At 48.5% G+C, this 17,039-nt stretch overlaps 1 protein-coding gene across 4 annotated transcripts in view; it reads right to left on the reverse strand.

Annotated features, from left to right (window-relative positions):
• The window catches only part of LTBP1 (latent transforming growth factor beta binding protein 1), a 190,680-nt gene that overhangs the window by 53,837 nt on the left and 119,804 nt on the right, over positions 1–17,039 (reverse strand). For all 4 annotated transcript variants that reach the window (XM_056125232.1, XM_056125225.1, XM_056125219.1 and 1 more), the window contains exons 19-20: positions 13,159–13,281; positions 2,059–2,184 (exon numbers count right to left, since the gene is read on the reverse strand). In XM_056125232.1, the coding sequence (XP_055981207.1) occupies positions 2,059–2,184; positions 13,159–13,281 (249 nt within the window). The remainder of the gene's footprint in view (positions 1–2,058; positions 2,185–13,158; positions 13,282–17,039) is intronic.

Here is a 17,039-nt window from a genome sequence, read left to right on the forward strand (position 1 = left end):
GCCCCCCGGAAGGGCAGGAACAAACCAGCTGCCCCCCAATCTGCTCTCATCCATCCAGGTGGGAAAAACAAGAGAAACAAGGTATTTCTTTCCTCACCCCAAGGTCTGCGGGGCCGCAGAGGGATGGGCTGATTTCTCGAAGTATCCACCCTGCTCTTGGGGTGCTCACGGCCACAGCGCCCTCTTCGGGGGGGGGGGACGACTGTGCCTGCTGCTGGCGCCCTTCTAGCCCGGGGGGAACCAGGCATGAACCCGCTTGCCCTTGGCTGGTGGCTGTCTCTTGCCACACTTGCTTGGGGGGATGTGCCAGCCCCCGGTGCTAACAAAGCACCCAACCCACACCCACAGTGTAGCAGGGAGTTTCACAGCCTCATGGGACCCTGGGGCCTGACCCCTAGGCGGATGGAGGAACCGCGTCCCCACTAAAGCCAGCAGAGGGAAGGGCAGCGAACCAGCAGCCCCCAGGGGAAAGGCAGCCGACTGATTCTGGAAAGTTCCAGGAGTGCTCACTGGGGGAGGCTTCCAGGAGGCCACTCTCAGACGCCCTGTTCTTAACATGAGCCTAACGAGTCTTGGGCATGGAGCTGACATTTTTAATTCCAAGCACCTTGTCAAAGAGTAGCCAGAACCTTTGGAAAGGCACGAACCGGGTCACAACTGCATCAAGCCAAGAATGGGTCCCACACTCTCAACCTCACATGGGAACATGGGAACCCATCTGCTGGGTCTCATCGTCGGAGGCAGCTGGTTCTTGAGGTGGGGACCGGTAGGAATCAGCTCCCTCCCCCAACACAGCACCTCTCCCCGAGCTGGGAAGGCCAGCGTTTCTCCCGGAGGCTGTTACCACCACCCACGTCTACTCTCAGAACGCTAGAAAGAAGCACCCTGAAACGCAGACCATGGGAAACGGAGGCACTTGTAAATCTCTCGTGGCCATCTTCTTTGGGTGACGTTTTTCTCCATTTTCCAACTTTTGAACCCTGCCTATCTTTCCTCCCCGCCTGCTCCCCCCAACACACACAACCCCCTCAATCCTACAATCTGATTTTCAAACCCTGCCCTGCTCGCTCTCTCCTGCAAAGCCGAATTTAATATCAGTGGAGAGTTAGCTCAGCAGGGGAGCAAGTCCCAGAATCGTCTGCATCTTCTGTGGTCAGATTCCTTCTCTCCATGTAATTTGCTTCCAGTGAACCCTGAATCCTATGGTTCGGTTCGCAGCGGAGTCAGGAGAGCAAACACTCCCTGCTCCGTTAGGTTTCCTGAACAGAGAACGTGTCGTCCTAGGCCCATCCAGACCCTCTGCTCTTTACTCCGTTAAAACAGAGTTGGGTTTAGACAGCCTAGATTCTCAGAAGGATTGAAATCATGGTCACGAAGGCATCTTCAACTTAGCTTAAACATAAACGCCCGGATGAAAGATGGCCCACTTCTCAAGCTATGCTAAGCCTGGAAGCACCCCCATCTTATGAGAGGAATCCACTCTGTTTGTTGTTGTTGTAAACAAACCCGCAAACACACACAGGTTGCCACAAATGGGAAAGGACGAGGTCATCTCTAGTCTTAGAACTTTGTTTGTTTTCAGGAGGTAATAAATACCAAAATGGGAGGAAAGATCCTGCCTTCGGGCCCAGGGGATCTGAGAAATCAAGTGAGATTCTTCTCACCATTTTAAATTTCATAATTAAGATGAAATTATTAAATCCTTTTCGGACACAGAATGACCTAGACCCTCTCTGAAGAGCAACGTGAAAACAGGTGGACTTGTCACCTTCCAAGACCGCCGTTGTTTCCTCTGTACCGTTAGCACCTACAATCAGGCCAAGCACACACATACACCTCCCGACTCAGTGTCCAAGCGCAGGGAAGATGGCTCGGTGAGTTGGGCACGCCAACCTGGGCTGTCCAGCACAATCCTCCCAGCAAGCCCTGTGCGTGCGACTTCAGGCACTGGTCACCTCTGTGAAAACCATGCGTGTCCGGGCCCTCAACAGGAAGCATCTCCCCTCTGCGTTACCGTGCGTTCGCTGTGCGATTTTCTCGAGTTCGGGTACGGCTTACCTTCGCACACGCGACCATCTGAGGAAATGGAGAAGCCTTGCTCGCAGATGCAGTGAAAAGAACCCTCGGTGTTCAGACACTCCCCGTGAGGACCACACAGCCCAGTTTGCTCACATTCATTAACATCTGGAAGGGGAAAAGGAACGTATACTTGAATCAACCAAACAAGTGGTTTTGTTTTCATACACGATTACACTTGCTATTACTGAAAAACGGGCCACTTACTGCGTGTGCAGCCACAGGGGCCCATAGGCCAGACAGGAAATGAATTCTTACCAATGAATGAGATACTATTGGGGTTGAATCAGATGAAGCCGCCATAGGGGGTGTGGTTAGAGGCGGGCGGGGGGAACTGAAGCCACAGCTGGCCATGCTCAGGGGCTATTCCAGCTGGTCCTTAGTGGACAGGGCACCAACTGGGTTCAGTCACATGCTAGGTCAGTCACACCTGACCTCCGGTACTATCTCTCCACTCCCATAGGATGCAGGTTTCTTAAGGATATATATGACTTCCTGTGTCTTATAAAGATAAATGTTTGGCTCCTACATGCACTTCACAAATGTCTATGAAATATAAAAGTGAAAGAAATTTTGAGTGCTATTGTGTTGAAACTGGAGAACAGAAATGGAATGCTAGAAAAAAGAGAACTTTTAAGACCAAGAAGATTATCGCTGGCATAGCTTTGCGATAACAAAAGTAATCAGTGAAGAGGGTGAGTTGCTTCTAGTTTATTTTCATTTATTTATTTATTTATTTATTTGGCTTTGAGTCTCAGCCAGCACTGCTCAGGGCTTACTCCTGGCTCTGTACTTACAGATCACTCCTGGCAGAGATCAGTAGATTGACCGGGTCAAGCTGTGTGCAAGGCAAGCTCCCTGCCCACTGGACTATCTCTCCAGCCCCACTTCTGGTTTCACACACAATTTAGGGTTCTGTGATTCACCCTTGACCACACCATATTGTAATCAAACTTGTTGGTCTGCTTCCATGGGCTCCTCTTCAGCAAAGTGTGCCGGTGCCCTTCATGCCCAGGGCCTGGCTCTCTTTAATGCCAATCACGTGTTAAGCAACACAGATAAGAGAAACATTCTTTCCAACCACACATCTTAGTTCTGATGGTGAACTGCACCCAGGTTGATGACCTAAGGAACGTCCAGGGTGGGTCCCCCGTTGCCGTGGGTACTGATACATCCCAGCATGCTCTGGGGTACTCCCAACCTTCCTACTCAGCGGGGTTCCTCATAATGACACTGACGCTCTTGGAGGAGCCCAGAGTCCCTTTCCCCTCCCAACTGCTGACACAGCACATTGCCAGCGTGGGCTTATCCATGCCACAGCTCCTCAGCCGTGTCCATTCTCCGTGGCTTGTTAATCAGCGGCGAAGATTCTCTTAACCAACTGGGGGCATGAAAACTAGCCCAGGTCCCCAAGACCTCCGAGGTAGTAGCCCCACCAAAGCCATTTCCCTGGCTCCTCCTTGGTCTCTTTCGAAGGAGATTCTCAATACCCCCCTTAGATCTTCCATTCAATTAATGGCATTTGCTGGGCGCTTGTTAGGTGTAGGTTGAACGGGTCGGGGCCCTGGCCAGGAAGATCCTGTTCGCCAAACGGGCAGGAACCAACAGGGATTATGACCGTGCTCCGTGGGAATGGCAGGAAGGCAGAGATTAGGCATCCCACCTAGTGAACTGAGGGGCACGCTGACCCCTGATCCTGGGGTCCCCTCAGTGACTCATCTGTTCCCTGCATTCAGCCTCTCCAGGGCTGATCTCTTATGCCCTGTGCATCTTGTTATGCAACAGAAATTGGACGCTATCATATACTTTGCCAATCCCTGGTGATCACCCAGCTCTATACTCTTCCAGGTGCCATGTAATCCAGACCCTACAGGCTCATTCCTTGCTGTGTGGAAATAAGAATCCAAGCAGGAATCCCTCAAACTTTTCTAACAATCCTCCCGTGTTTGCTCTTGTCCTGAATTCAGAGGCATTTGAAGGAGCAACAGCTGGCTTGCCACGGGATGTCTCGTAGGAGTCACCGTGAAGCACCTCGCCGCGGCCAAGTCCCCAGGCCCGTCTGTCTGCTATATCTTCCTACTGATTCTACCTCACTCGTCTCTTAGCCTTTAACTTCAGTTTTTCTTTCCAACCTGGCGCGGTGAGTTACCTCTACCTGGGCAACGAGTGCCCCGAGGTTCCACGGATCTGGGGCGCCCGTCCTAAACCTACCTAGCTGGCTGAGGGGACTGGAGACAATTTTATCCTTTAGTTTCCATGCGGTGTGTTAAGAACTGCCTGCTTTGCAACTTCACAAGAGAAATAATGTGCATTTGTCTCTTGCTTCAAGCGAAGTCAGTGATTAACAAATAATTGTCTAAAACGTTTGATGACAGGAACTGAAGACAAATTCCCAGACTTTTTTCCAGGATACGGCTCAGAAAGAACAACATGAATCTCTGGAACCAGGGAAACATATGCATTCAATTTGGTTGTATTTATTGAGGCATTTCTAAAGTAGGCGCTAGCAACGCTGCTGAAAGCCAGACTGTATTTCAGCTGGGTTTCTTTTGTGGGTCCAAGATGCCACAGAAATGCACAACTTGGCCCAGGAAAGTCAAAACATGAAACTGAAGCGGGTTCTGAATCTCAGACAGAACTGCCACATTCTCAATGAGTCTATGAAGGGGGAATTTCCACGCTGCCTTTATATCATCATTAATGAGGCTGGAAAAAAAGATATGCAAATAGACATCCAACTGAAAATACCTTCCTGCATCTGGAATTACCTGAATACAGTGCTACCTTCAGGCTATTGGGTAAGATTTAAAGTTTCTGCCTAAAATATTTTTATTCAACTGTGTCTCCTAGTTATTAGCACTGCCATCAATTACATTCTTGGCATTGAGCGGAAACCTACACTTTTTGGGAGTTCTGAAGAGGTCAGGGCCACCTGGTGTGGTGTCACGGCTTACTGGAGGGATCACTCTGGAAGGGCTCAGGGGACTATATCGGGTGCCAGCGATGAAACCTGGATTGGCCACATGCAAGGCAAATGCCCTGCCCACTGTACTATCTGTCGCTCTGGCCTCTGAAATCTCTATTTTCATAGAGAATTGCTGATCAGATCATGGGGTCTTTGGACAGAAGCAAATGACTAAATTCAAGAAGAAAGATCACAAAAGAGTCTCAGTGAACAGAAAAAGGGCGGATTTAAAACAAGTGAGTATCGGTGCCCTGACAGAGTCTCACTGGAGAGAGCAGGAGATGGAGAGTCACGGGCAGTATTTTGAAACTGGTGCTAAAGCTGCTTCAGAAATACTGCTCCTTTGTGTGGATTTAAATTTTCCAGCAGACATATTAATTTTTTCCGGAAAACAGAAACCTCTAAAGTGGTGGAAAATGAGTCAACTGAATAATGATTGAGAAAATAAAGCCTATGTGTGGGGCAGAGGCACGTCTGAGAGAGAAAAAGGGACACAAGGAATGATCCCATGATGAAATTAGTTCCACGTGAGTGAACTCGGGATGCTTAATTACAAAATTTTCACTATGAGATCATGGTCCCTTTATAAAAGTCTTGGTTTTGCCTCTATTTGGTCAAAAACTGTGGTGAGAGAGGATTTAGTAAAGACAATATTGCTTGTGAGCCAAAAAATGTGCAGTAAAAATAGCAATCAGGTTCTGCTATTTTCTAAAAAAATATAAATCAAAATCTTTTTTCAAATTCTTGTGAAGATGCACAAGTCCCCGTGTGAAAGTATGTTCACATAAATGGAGAATTTAAAAATAATTCTAATAATTCTTCTCTTATGGCAATCAATCAAGCACATTCCATTTCCATATTGGAGAACTGGAAGACTTCATATCCACCTTAACTGCATAATGATGGCAAGTAACTGCATCAAGAGAGGTGCGGCCATCTTTGAAACGTTCAGAATAAGAGAAGGAACACATGGAGGGTGCGGGATCCCGGAGAAAAAGAAAAAAGAAAAAACAGGTTCCAAAAAGAGCCGAGAGCACCGGGAAGTTCCAGATGGAGTAGGCGCCGCATCCCGCCTCCCCCAGATGGAACCCTGGTGACCAGAAGCCTCTACAAACACAGCTCGAGTATGCGGGAACGAGGACTTTTTCTCAAATCTGCCGGACTACACCTCCCAGGTAACCTCTGATCCCGGAAGTCATGCCCACAGCCCGCCCCCCAGCGCCATCTTTGAAACGTTCAGAATAAGAGAAGGAACACATGGAGGGTGCGGGATCCCGGAGAAAAAGAAAAAAGAAAAAACAGGTTCCAAAAAGAGCCGAGAGCACCGGGAAGTTCCAGATGGAGTAGGCGCCGCATCCCGCCTCCCCCAGATGGAACCCTGGTGACCAGAAGCCTCTACAAACACAGCTCGAGTATGCGGGAACGAGGACTTTTTCTCAAATCTGCCGGACTACACCTCCCAGGTAACCTCTGATCCCGGAAGTCATGCCCACAGCCCGCCCCCCAGCGCCATCTTTGAAACGTTCAGAATAAGAGAAGGAACACATGGAGGGTGCGGGATCCCGGAGAAAAAGAAAAAAGAAAAAACAGGTTCCAAAAAGAGCCGAGAGCACCGGGAAGTTCCAGATGGAGTAGGCGCCGCATCCCGCCTCCCCCAGATGGAACCCTGGTGACCAGAAGCCTCTACAAACACAGCTCGAGTATGCGGGAACGAGGACTTTTTCTCAAATCTGCCGGACTACACCTCCCAGGTAACCTCTGATCCCGGAAGTCATGCCCACAGCCCGCCCCCCAGCGCCATCTTTGAAACGTTCAGAATAAGAGAAGGAACACATGGAGGGTGCGGGATCCCGGAGAAAAAGAAAAAAGAAAAAACAGGTTCCAAAAAGAGCCGAGAGCACCGGGAAGTTCCAGATGGAGTAGGCGCCGCATCCCGCCTCCCCCAGATGGAACCCTGGTGACCAGAAGCCTCTACAAACACAGCTCGAGTATGCGGGAACGAGGACTTTTTCTCAAATCTGCCGGACTACACCTCCCAGGTAACCTCTGATCCCGGAAGTCATGCCCACAGCCCGCCCCCCAGCGCCATCTTTGAAACGTTCAGAATAAGAGAAGGAACACATGGAGGGTGCGGGATCCCGGAGAAAAAGAAAAAAGAAAAAACAGGTTCCAAAAAGAGCCGAGAGCACCGGGAAGTTCCAGATGGAGTAGGCGCCGCATCCCGCCTCCCCCAGATGGAACCCTGGTGACCAGAAGCCTCTACAAACACAGCTCGAGTATGCGGGAACGAGGACTTTTTCTCAAATCTGCCGGACTACACCTCCCAGGTAACCTCTGATCCCGGAAGTCATGCCCACAGCCCGCCCCCCAGCGCCATCTTTGAAACGTTCAGAATAAGAGAAGGAACACATGGAGGGTGCGGGATCCCGGAGAAAAAGAAAAAAGAAAAAACAGGTTCCAAAAAGAGCCGAGAGCACCGGGAAGTTCCAGATGGAGTAGGCGCCGCATCCCGCCTCCCCCAGATGGAACCCTGGTGACCAGAAGCCTCTACAAACACAGCTCGAGTATGCGGGAACGAGGACTTTTTCTCAAATCTGCCGGACTACACCTCCCAGGTAACCTCTGATCCCGGAAGTCATGCCCACAGCCCGCCCCCCAGCGCCATCTTTGAAACGTTCAGAATAAGAGAAGGAACACATGGAGGGTGCGGGATCCCGGAGAAAAAGAAAAAAGAAAAAACAGGTTCCAAAAAGAGCCGAGAGCACCGGGAAGTTCCAGATGGAGTAGGCGCCGCATCCCGCCTCCCCCAGATGGAACCCTGGTGACCAGAAGCCTCTACAAACACAGCTCGAGTATGCGGGAACGAGGACTTTTTCTCAAATCTGCCGGACTACACCTCCCAGGTAACCTCTGATCCCGGAAGTCATGCCCACAGCCCGCCCCCCAGCGCCATCTTTGAAACGTTCAGAATAAGAGAAGGAACACATGGAGGGTGCGGGATCCCGGAGAAAAAGAAAAAAGAAAAAACAGGTTCCAAAAAGAGCCGAGAGCACCGGGAAGTTCCAGATGGAGTAGGCGCCGCATCCCGCCTCCCCCAGATGGAACCCTGGTGACCAGAAGCCTCTACAAACACAGCTCGAGTATGCGGGAACGAGGACTTTTTCTATACAAAGTGATCAATGAGAAGTAAACCACCCAATCTTTCTCCCTGAAAATCAGAGTTAAGTTTGGAGCATGGCCACAGCCCCAGAAACACAAGGACTTAATGCAGAAACCAGCAGCTTAGAGCAGAAAAGTGAACGGACGATGCGTTAACCCAGGCCATCATTTCTGCCCAGAGGGGAAAAGGGTGTTGCCCCATTCGCCCTCTCTTCTCTGGAAAGAAGGATGGCGGCCGCATGGGAGCCTTGTGGACAGCAGGTATGGGCCGGGGGTGTGGGGGCGACTAAAACCTCATGGGAAGGGGGGCGTTCCGGTCTGTCCTTCACGCCCTACCGAGGTCACCAGTTGCCCCCCACGAGCGGCTCTCCAGCACGGCCACAGCCCCAGAAGCACAAGGGCTTAATGCAGAACCCAGCAGCTTGGAGCAGAAAAGTGAAAGGACTATGCGTTAATCCAGGCAATCATTTCTGCCCAGAGGGGAAAGGGTGTTGCTCCCTTCCGCCCTCCTCCCTCTGGAAAGAAAGATGGCGGCCACATGGGAGCCTTGTGGACAGCAGGTATGAGCCGGGGGTGTGGGGGCGACTAAAACCTCATGGGAAGGGGGGCGTTCTGGTCCGTCCTTCACGCCCTACCGAGGTCAACAGTTGCCCCCCACGAGCGGCTCCCCAGCACGGCCACAGTCCCAGAAGCACAAGGACTTAATGCAGAACCCAGCAGCTTGGAGCAGAAAAGTGAAAGGACTATGCGTTAATCCAGGCCATCAAGTCTGCCGGAGGGGAAAGGGTGTTGCCCCATTCGCCCTCTCTTCTCTGGAAAGAAGGATGGTGGCCGCATGGGAGCCTTGTGGACAGCAGGTATGAGCCGGGGGTGTGGGGGCGACTAAAACCTCATGGGAAGGGGGGCGTTCCAGTCCGTCCTTCACGCCCTACCGAGGTCACCAGTCACCCCTCACGAGCGGCTCTCCAGCACGGCCACGGCCCCAGAAGCACAAGGACTTAATGCAGAACCCAGCAGCTTGGAGCAGAAAAGTGAACGGACTATGCGTTGATCCAGCCCATCAAGTCTGCTGGAGGGGAAAGGGTGTTGCCCCATTCGCCCTCTCCTCTCTGGAAAGAAAGATGGCGGCCACATGGGAGCCTTGTGGACAGCAGGTATGAGCCGGGAGTGTGGGGGCGACTAAAACCTCATGGGAAGGGGGGCGTTCCGGTCCGTCCTTCACGCCCTACCGAGGTCACCAGTTGCCCCCCACGAACGGCTCTCCAGCACGGCCACAGCCCCAGAAGCACAAGGGCTTAATGCAGAACCCAGCAGCTTGGAGCAGAAAAGTGAAAGGACTATGCGTTAATCCAGGCAATCATTTCTGCCCAGAGGGGAAAGGGTGTTGCTCCCTTCCGCCCTCCTCCCTCTGGAAAGAAAGATGGCGGCCACATGGGGGCCTTGTGGACAGCAGATATGAGCCGGGGGTGTGGGGGCGACTAAAACCTCATGGGAAGAGGGGCGTTCTGGTCCGTCCTTCACGCCCTACCGAGGTCACCAGTTGCCCCCCGCGAGCGGCTCTCCAGCACGGCCACGGCCCCAGAAGCACAAGGACTTAATGCAGAACCCAGCAGCTTGGAGCAGAAAAGTGAACGGACTCTGCATTGATCCAGGCCATCAAGTCTGCCGGAGGGGAAAGGGTGTTGCCCCATTCGCCCTCTCCTCTTTGGAAAGAAAGATGGCGGCCACATGGGAGCCTTGTGGACAGCAGGTATGAGCCGGGAGTGTGGGGGGCGACTAAAACCTCATGGGAAGGGGGGCGTTTCGGTCCGCCCTTCACGCCCTACCGAGGCCACCGGTTGCCCCCCGCGAGCGGCTCTCCAGCACGGCCAGGACTCCAGAACACAGAAACCAATTTCTTAACTATCTGACTTTCAGTAGAAATACTTCCAGGGTCAATAGGTAAAAGAGCAGAAATCCAAAACCAACATTTAATTCTTGAACCCAGCCGTAGAAAGCAAATCACTTCACAATGCTTTGTCAGCATGTCTGATTTGGGGGTGGGGGGTAAACTCTAAATAATAGTGGTGAATCTTTTATTGAAACAATGAATGTAATCAAAGCAGATAGAGTGTTAACTAGAATTCATCTACCCCACAGGGACTGGGAGGGGTGGGGGGTGGGGTTTTATTGGGGTTCTTCATGGTAAAAAATAAGTATTGGTAAAGGGAAATGTGTTTGATATTTGCATGACTGAGACATAAACCTGAAAGCTTTGTAACCTTTCCCACAGTGATTCAATAAATAAATAAAAAAAAAAAAAAAAAAAAAAAAAAGAGAGGTGCGTGGCAATGCACTTACACCCCAGGTTCAGAAGCAAATCAGAAGGTCTTGAGGCCAAGTCCCCTTTCTTGGGTATCTCAGTGATAATTGCTGGGTGTGGGCAATGCTGTAGATAATCACTAGAATGGGATTCTAGTAACACATCCTGGACAGCAGGTCACGTCATCGCCTTCGAGAAAATGCAGGTGGAGCCAGGGATATAGCACAGTAGGTAGGTCACTGGCCTTGTACCCCCGAGCACCAGCAGGAGTGATCCCTGAGCACTGATAGATGTGTCCCCTCCCGCCCTGTAGAGACAGTACAGTGATGGGCAAGGCACTGGCTTTGCATGTGTCCAGGTGGAGTTTGAATCCCCGGAGCTGATTATGGTTCCTCGAGCACCACCAGGAGTGATTCCTGAGCACAGAACCAAGCATAAACTCTGAGCACTGCTGGGTGTGGTGCTGCCCCCCCCCACACACACACATACCATTGTAATTTGGGATCTTTGAGAAGGGATATGATTTATGATGACTGGGAATAAAAAAAAAGTGATAAATGTTCAGGAGCAGTTATAAAAAGGAGAAAAAGGTGAACTCCACGGGTTGGGAGATGGGTCAAGGATTGGGGGATTGGGGGGTGCATGCCAAGGGACCCAGGTTCCAGCCCTGAAGCTGCATGAGTTCTCCCAGTGTGGGTGTAGCCTAAACAGTGATCCTCACGCCATGGAGCACCGTGGGACGACTGTATAAGACTATGAGCCTCTAAGTTCCCACCCTCCAAAAGCCCAGTAAATCCAAGCATCCTTTATTTGCACATTAGTATATACGACAGGGTCAGGTGAATGAGACCAGTTGTAGTTAATATCACAAATGAGAGAACGAATCCGGAGTTCTGACATCCGTCGACGATCAAGGATCAGGGACGCTGTCTCATTTGCCAAGGTGTCGAAAATCAGATGGGCTGGTCACGTAATGAGATTTAAAGACGACCGTTGGACTAGAGCTGTTACTGATTGGATTCCACGGGATGTCAAGAGACCGCGTGGCCGCCCACCTACCAGATGGTCAGACTTCTTTGTCAAGGTCATGAACGATCGGTTTGAGGCCCTTCATGTTCCCGGAGCGAACAGATGCCATTGGGCTACACTAGCACGCGACAGGGACAAATGGAGACGTTACTGGCGCCCGCTCGAGCAAATCGACGACTAACGGGAAGTTAAGTGATTAAGTGATATACGACAGAGTTTCATAATGGCAAAGAAACAGTTAGATAGAAAAAAAATACTGATCAAAAATCAGAATAAATTTGTGGATAGGTAACTATCAGTGTGACTGTCTAAAGGGAAAACTGGCTTAGTAAAATGACCATTTATAGGAAAACAGGCGGGAAGCCAGGGCTTGCTAACAGTGCCGGGGTAGAAACTGAACAGGCTGATGTTTTCAGTGTCGTGTCCGCTACGTCTCCTGCATTCCACTAGCAAAACCACTTCATCTCACTGCCTGCTTTCTTTCAGCGACACGTATAATAATACTTGATACAGCAACAGAGGTGAGGGTTTGGAGAAAAAAACCTTAGCTATCTCAATTATTAGGGGAATGCAAACTTATTAATTCTAATTCATTCTTGAGTCTCAGCTCCTACACACAGCAAATATAGGAAACATAATTTCTTAAATTCTGTAAAAGTGAAATGAAATACAGGGATCAGCACAGAGTAATGCTTAATTAAAATATGGCTGATGGGGTGTTCTTCCCGGTGTCGTGTCCACTGTGCTAATTCTTTTTTTTTTTGGCTTTTTGGGTCACACCCGGTGATGCACAGCGGCTACTCCTGGCTCTGCGCTCAGGAATTACCCCTGGTGGTGCTCAGGGGACCATATGGGATGCTGGGAATCGAACCCGGATCGGCCGCGTGCAAGGCAAATGCCCTCCCCGCTGAGCTATCACTCCAGCCCCAACTGTGCTAATTCTTTGGGGAGACTAAATGGCACTTTGGAAAAAATTATATAAAATCCTGTTTCCTATAATTGTGACTAGATTATTAATGAGGAGTTGTAGAGAGAGAGGAAGCTGGGTATAGAGTCAAAACATGAATCAGGAAAAGGACAGAAACATATCAGCTATGGGCAAAAGGAAGTGTATTTTTCTTTATTTTTTTTTCTTTTTGGGTCACACCCAGCAATGCACAAGGGTTACCCCTGGCTTTTCATTCAGGAATTACTCCTGGCAGTGCTCGGGGGACCATATGGGATGCTGGGAATCAAAGCCGGGTTGGCCATGTGCAAGGCAAACTCCCTACCCGATGGACTATCACTCCAGCCCCAGAAACGTACTTTTCAAAAATAACAACACACCAGAGGATCATTTAGACTTCGATATAAAGGCTGGCCATGGAGGGAAAAGCAAGGTATGGGAGATCACAGGATTAAAATCTTAAAAAATTAAGGACACAATTCCAAAACAGACTCATTTCAGTTAACCCAAGGGTAGTCAAAATAAGAATCTCCTGTATCTGAGGCAGAACCAAGAAATAACTTAAGAATATGAATCGAATTAGCTCTCTTAGTTGCAAAGCAAGTGGCAAAACCGGAGAGTTTGGCAAGGAAGCACTACAGAACAAACCCCCCTGTCAACAGACTTAAGAGAGAAGAGTACCTCGACATCCTTTGTGGCCATTGAGTTGGAACCCTTCCGGACAGGTGCACTCATACGAGCCCTCGGTATTAATGCAGTCTCCTCCTTGGCAAACATTCTTATCTTCCAAGCATTCGTTGATATCTACAAATCAATTTTTAATATGTAAAAGACCGAACCGTACCTAAGCCAGTGAGACATTTTCCCATTTCTTTAGACACCAACATATATTTCACATCACTCGTACCCACGGTTTGTAATGGCTAAAAGCTTTTTAACGAGGAGACTTTTTAAACAGTGAAACGCTTGGAAAGGAGTTTAGCTTCAGTGTAGAAACTGGAGGTTTAACATCCAATTGGAACAGGCCCAAAAGAAATGAGCTGAATGCAACATTTAAGAAGCATCAAGACTGCTGGGCAGAGACACTGGTCCTTATCTTCTTCTCCCTTCCCTCCCTCCCAGAGCCTAAGATAAAGACAGCTTGATCCCTTACTCAGAAATCCCAGGCTTTGGTTTGCAGATAGGATTGGGTGTTTATCAGGAGACCAAGTTACCCGGCAGTTTACTGTTCCGTCTGGTGCCTCCGGCCTGCATGGTACCCTCCTCCCTTGCTAAAAATATGCTTTCCTCTGCTCGTTTTCCATAAACACATTTTTTTCACAGTTCAGCATTTAATTTTTTTATTTTATAAACTAGTCCACCATATTTGATTATATTTAATATTCAAACACCAATCCCACTACCGTTACACCTTCTCACCACCATATCTTGGGTGTTTCCATCCTGAACTCCAATCCCTGATCCAAAGCAGAACCCAAATAATATATTTCTTTTTGTTTTTTTTAGAAATACATATATATATATATATATATATATTAGACTTACAAGTTTTTGTGCTTGGGTTTCAGTTATACAATGATCGAGTACCCACCCCACCACCACTGCCCATTCCCCAACCCTACCAATTCCAGTATCCCTCCCACCCCCCCCCATCCCCCATCCCACCCTGCCTCTGTGGCAGGGTACTTCCTTTTGTTCTCTCCTTTTGGGTGCTGTGGTTTGCAGAAGAGGCATTGGGTGGCAATCGTGTTCGGTCTAGAGTCTACTTTCAGCATGCATCTCCCGTCCTGGGCGGATCTTCCCAGCACCCTTTATTTGGTGCTCCCTTCTCCATCTGAGCTGCCTTTACCCCTAGAGTGTGCGGCTGGCCTCGAAGCCATGGAGTGAACCTCCTGGTATTTATCACAGCTGTTCTTGGGTGTTAGTCTCTTATTTTGTTACTTTATGTTACCCAGATGAATGCAATCTTTCTATGTCTGTTCCTCTCTTTCTGGCTCATTTCGCTTAGCATGATATTTTCCATGTAGTACCACTTGTATGTAAATTTCATGACTTCATCTTTTCTAACTGCTACATAGTACTCCATTGTGTAGATGTACCAAAGTTTCTTTAACCAGTCATCTGTTCTCGGCCACTCAGGCTTTTTCCATATTCTAGCTATTGTAAATAGCGCTGCAATGAACAAACAAGTGCAGATGGACAGGCTGTCTCCTAAAATTGACATTTGATTGGTTTTCTCCCAAGTATTCCAAGGACACTTCCGTTACAAAAGATTGATGTGATTTTGGGAAGTGGGCTGAATTTTCCCTTAGTCCTAAATAGAATTTTTGACAGTGTGCATGTTACAAGTTTAAGGAGTTACAGTCTTTTTTAAAAAAAAATAATGAATCTGCTAATTAATGTTATATTCTCAGCATGCCTGGAATACAAACTTTTATTTTGCAATAGAAAAAAGAAAAAAAAATAATATATTTCCCTCTAAGGTTGGTTGCCTCCTACTTTGAATCCCATCAAAGGTGATGCGGGACTCTCGGAGTATGGGTCGGGTGTGTCCTATGAAGTGTGGTGCAGCCTCGTATGCTAAACACCCATCCTTATGCCTGCGAGACAGTATGCTATGTAGTGAGTCTGCCCTCCACTAACCTGCCAGTTCTGTTGCCCAGAAAGCTCTTTTCCCACCCATCACTGTGTTTCTGATTGATGAGCCCTTGAGTGGTAGCAAAACCAACCTTTGAGGTGACAGGATAAAATGAGATAAAGAAGAATGAGTCAAAATTCTACAACAAGCAATGACCTATTCGATTATGCTCTTGGAAGTGCCAAAGACCCAAAAAGCTCTTGAAGTCAGTGTTCTTACGGCTCTCTAAAGCCTCTATCACACATTATGCATTAAAGGAAAAACTTTTAAAGTACCTGGCATGATCCCTGCCTTCAAAGAGAAGTGTTTGCTCAAAGGACCACTGCGTATTAATTAAACACACACACACACACACACACACACACACACAAAGAATATAAGATATGAAGTTGCTTTGCAAATCCAAGACAATGCAATGTAACGATTGCTTGAAAATTAACTGTTTGTTGAAAGCACATTAGCTATGAATGTCAGGTGAACTGAGAGAGAGAGGGATCAGAAAAATCAAAGTTGACTTTCCTGGGCAGAAGAAATCCAGCAGATTCTACACAGCTGGGGAGAATGTGGAAGAGGGCGGAGTCCAGGGGCTCTTGGCAGAAACAGAGATCAGCGAGATCAAAAGGGCCCTGAAGTCACTTCCTCGGCAGCTGTCACAACAGGTCAGAAGAGGCTGCACTTCTGAACGAGCATATTCATAGCACATGTGTGGCTGAAAATGGTTTACGCAACCAATAATGAGTTTTGACTCGGAGCACATGAGCCCGCTAATGCCCTCGTCCCACAGAGGACCTGGCGGGTCTCTGCAGGAGGGCGGGGTGCGATCGCGCTTACTCCTGGATGCAGCCCATCAGTCCCAACTCACCAGGAGTCCCTCTTCAGCTCTCTGTGTAGAGTGTAAATTATGAGCATCGAAGAAAACTACGGAACAAAACCTTCTTTGCTTTCTTGGCATTGGCATATTGGGGCATTTCCTGCAACTAATTCCAATTGCTACTCAAGTGCATGAAAGGTCTCAGAAAGAAGTAAAAATGCACCCTGTTTCGCTGTCAGTAAAACGCAGTCAGGGATATTGAGACATAGGAAGGCACAGTAAGATACTAAGTCTTCCTATCTCCTCCATCCAGTTCGCATTATAGAGCCACCAAATTAAGTTTCCCTCATAGAATCCAAGGCATGGATAACTGGCTTCATGGGGGCATTCTGTCACATTCATGGGGAAAATAAAAGAGCTAAGTGCCTAAAAGTTTCCTTCATTTAAAACAACCAGTTGCGGGGCTGGAGAGAGAGAACAGCAGGTAAGGCACTTGCCTTTCATATGGCCAACCTAAGTTCGATCCCTGGCACCCCGTATGATCCACTAAGCCTTATTACGAGTGATCCCTGAGCGCAGAGTCAAGAGTAAGACCCCAAAAATGTACAATAAAGTAACAAGTTGTTTTTGAGTTTGCCCAGATTTAAAATGCCTCAAAGAATTCAGTCTCTAAAACGGAAAGCACAACTAAGGTAGTTATTTTGAAGTGGGTTCTCACTTAATATTTAGTTTTCTTCCAAGTTTACTGCATTATAATTTACTTACAGCAGAAGCGTCTAATTATGAGAGTCAGTGGAAGGAAGGATTTTCAGTGAATTGCCCCTGATTTCTGACAAATAGAGAGAGGTTCTCCTGATGACTGTTACACAGGGGTGTCTGTTGGGAGCCACTCTTGGACTCTCAGGTCACTCGTTTTAACAGGCTCACTCTGTCAGATGTCCATTCCATAGTGACCAACATAGACTTCCGCTTCCAATTATGTTTCAAATCTGTCTCATTAAAGTCTCCATTCCGATTACCAAACGGAATGGGTATTACAAAGGCCATGAAAAAGACCCTAAGAGCGGCACCAGGTACATCTGAGAGATATTAGTGTGGACAAGCCAGAGTCTG

Source organism: Sorex fumeus, unplaced genomic scaffold (genome assembly GCF_029834395.1).
Source record: "Sorex fumeus unplaced genomic scaffold, SorFum_2.1 ptg000006l, whole genome shotgun sequence".
Lineage (NCBI taxonomy): Eukaryota > Metazoa > Chordata > Mammalia > Eulipotyphla > Soricidae > Sorex > Sorex fumeus.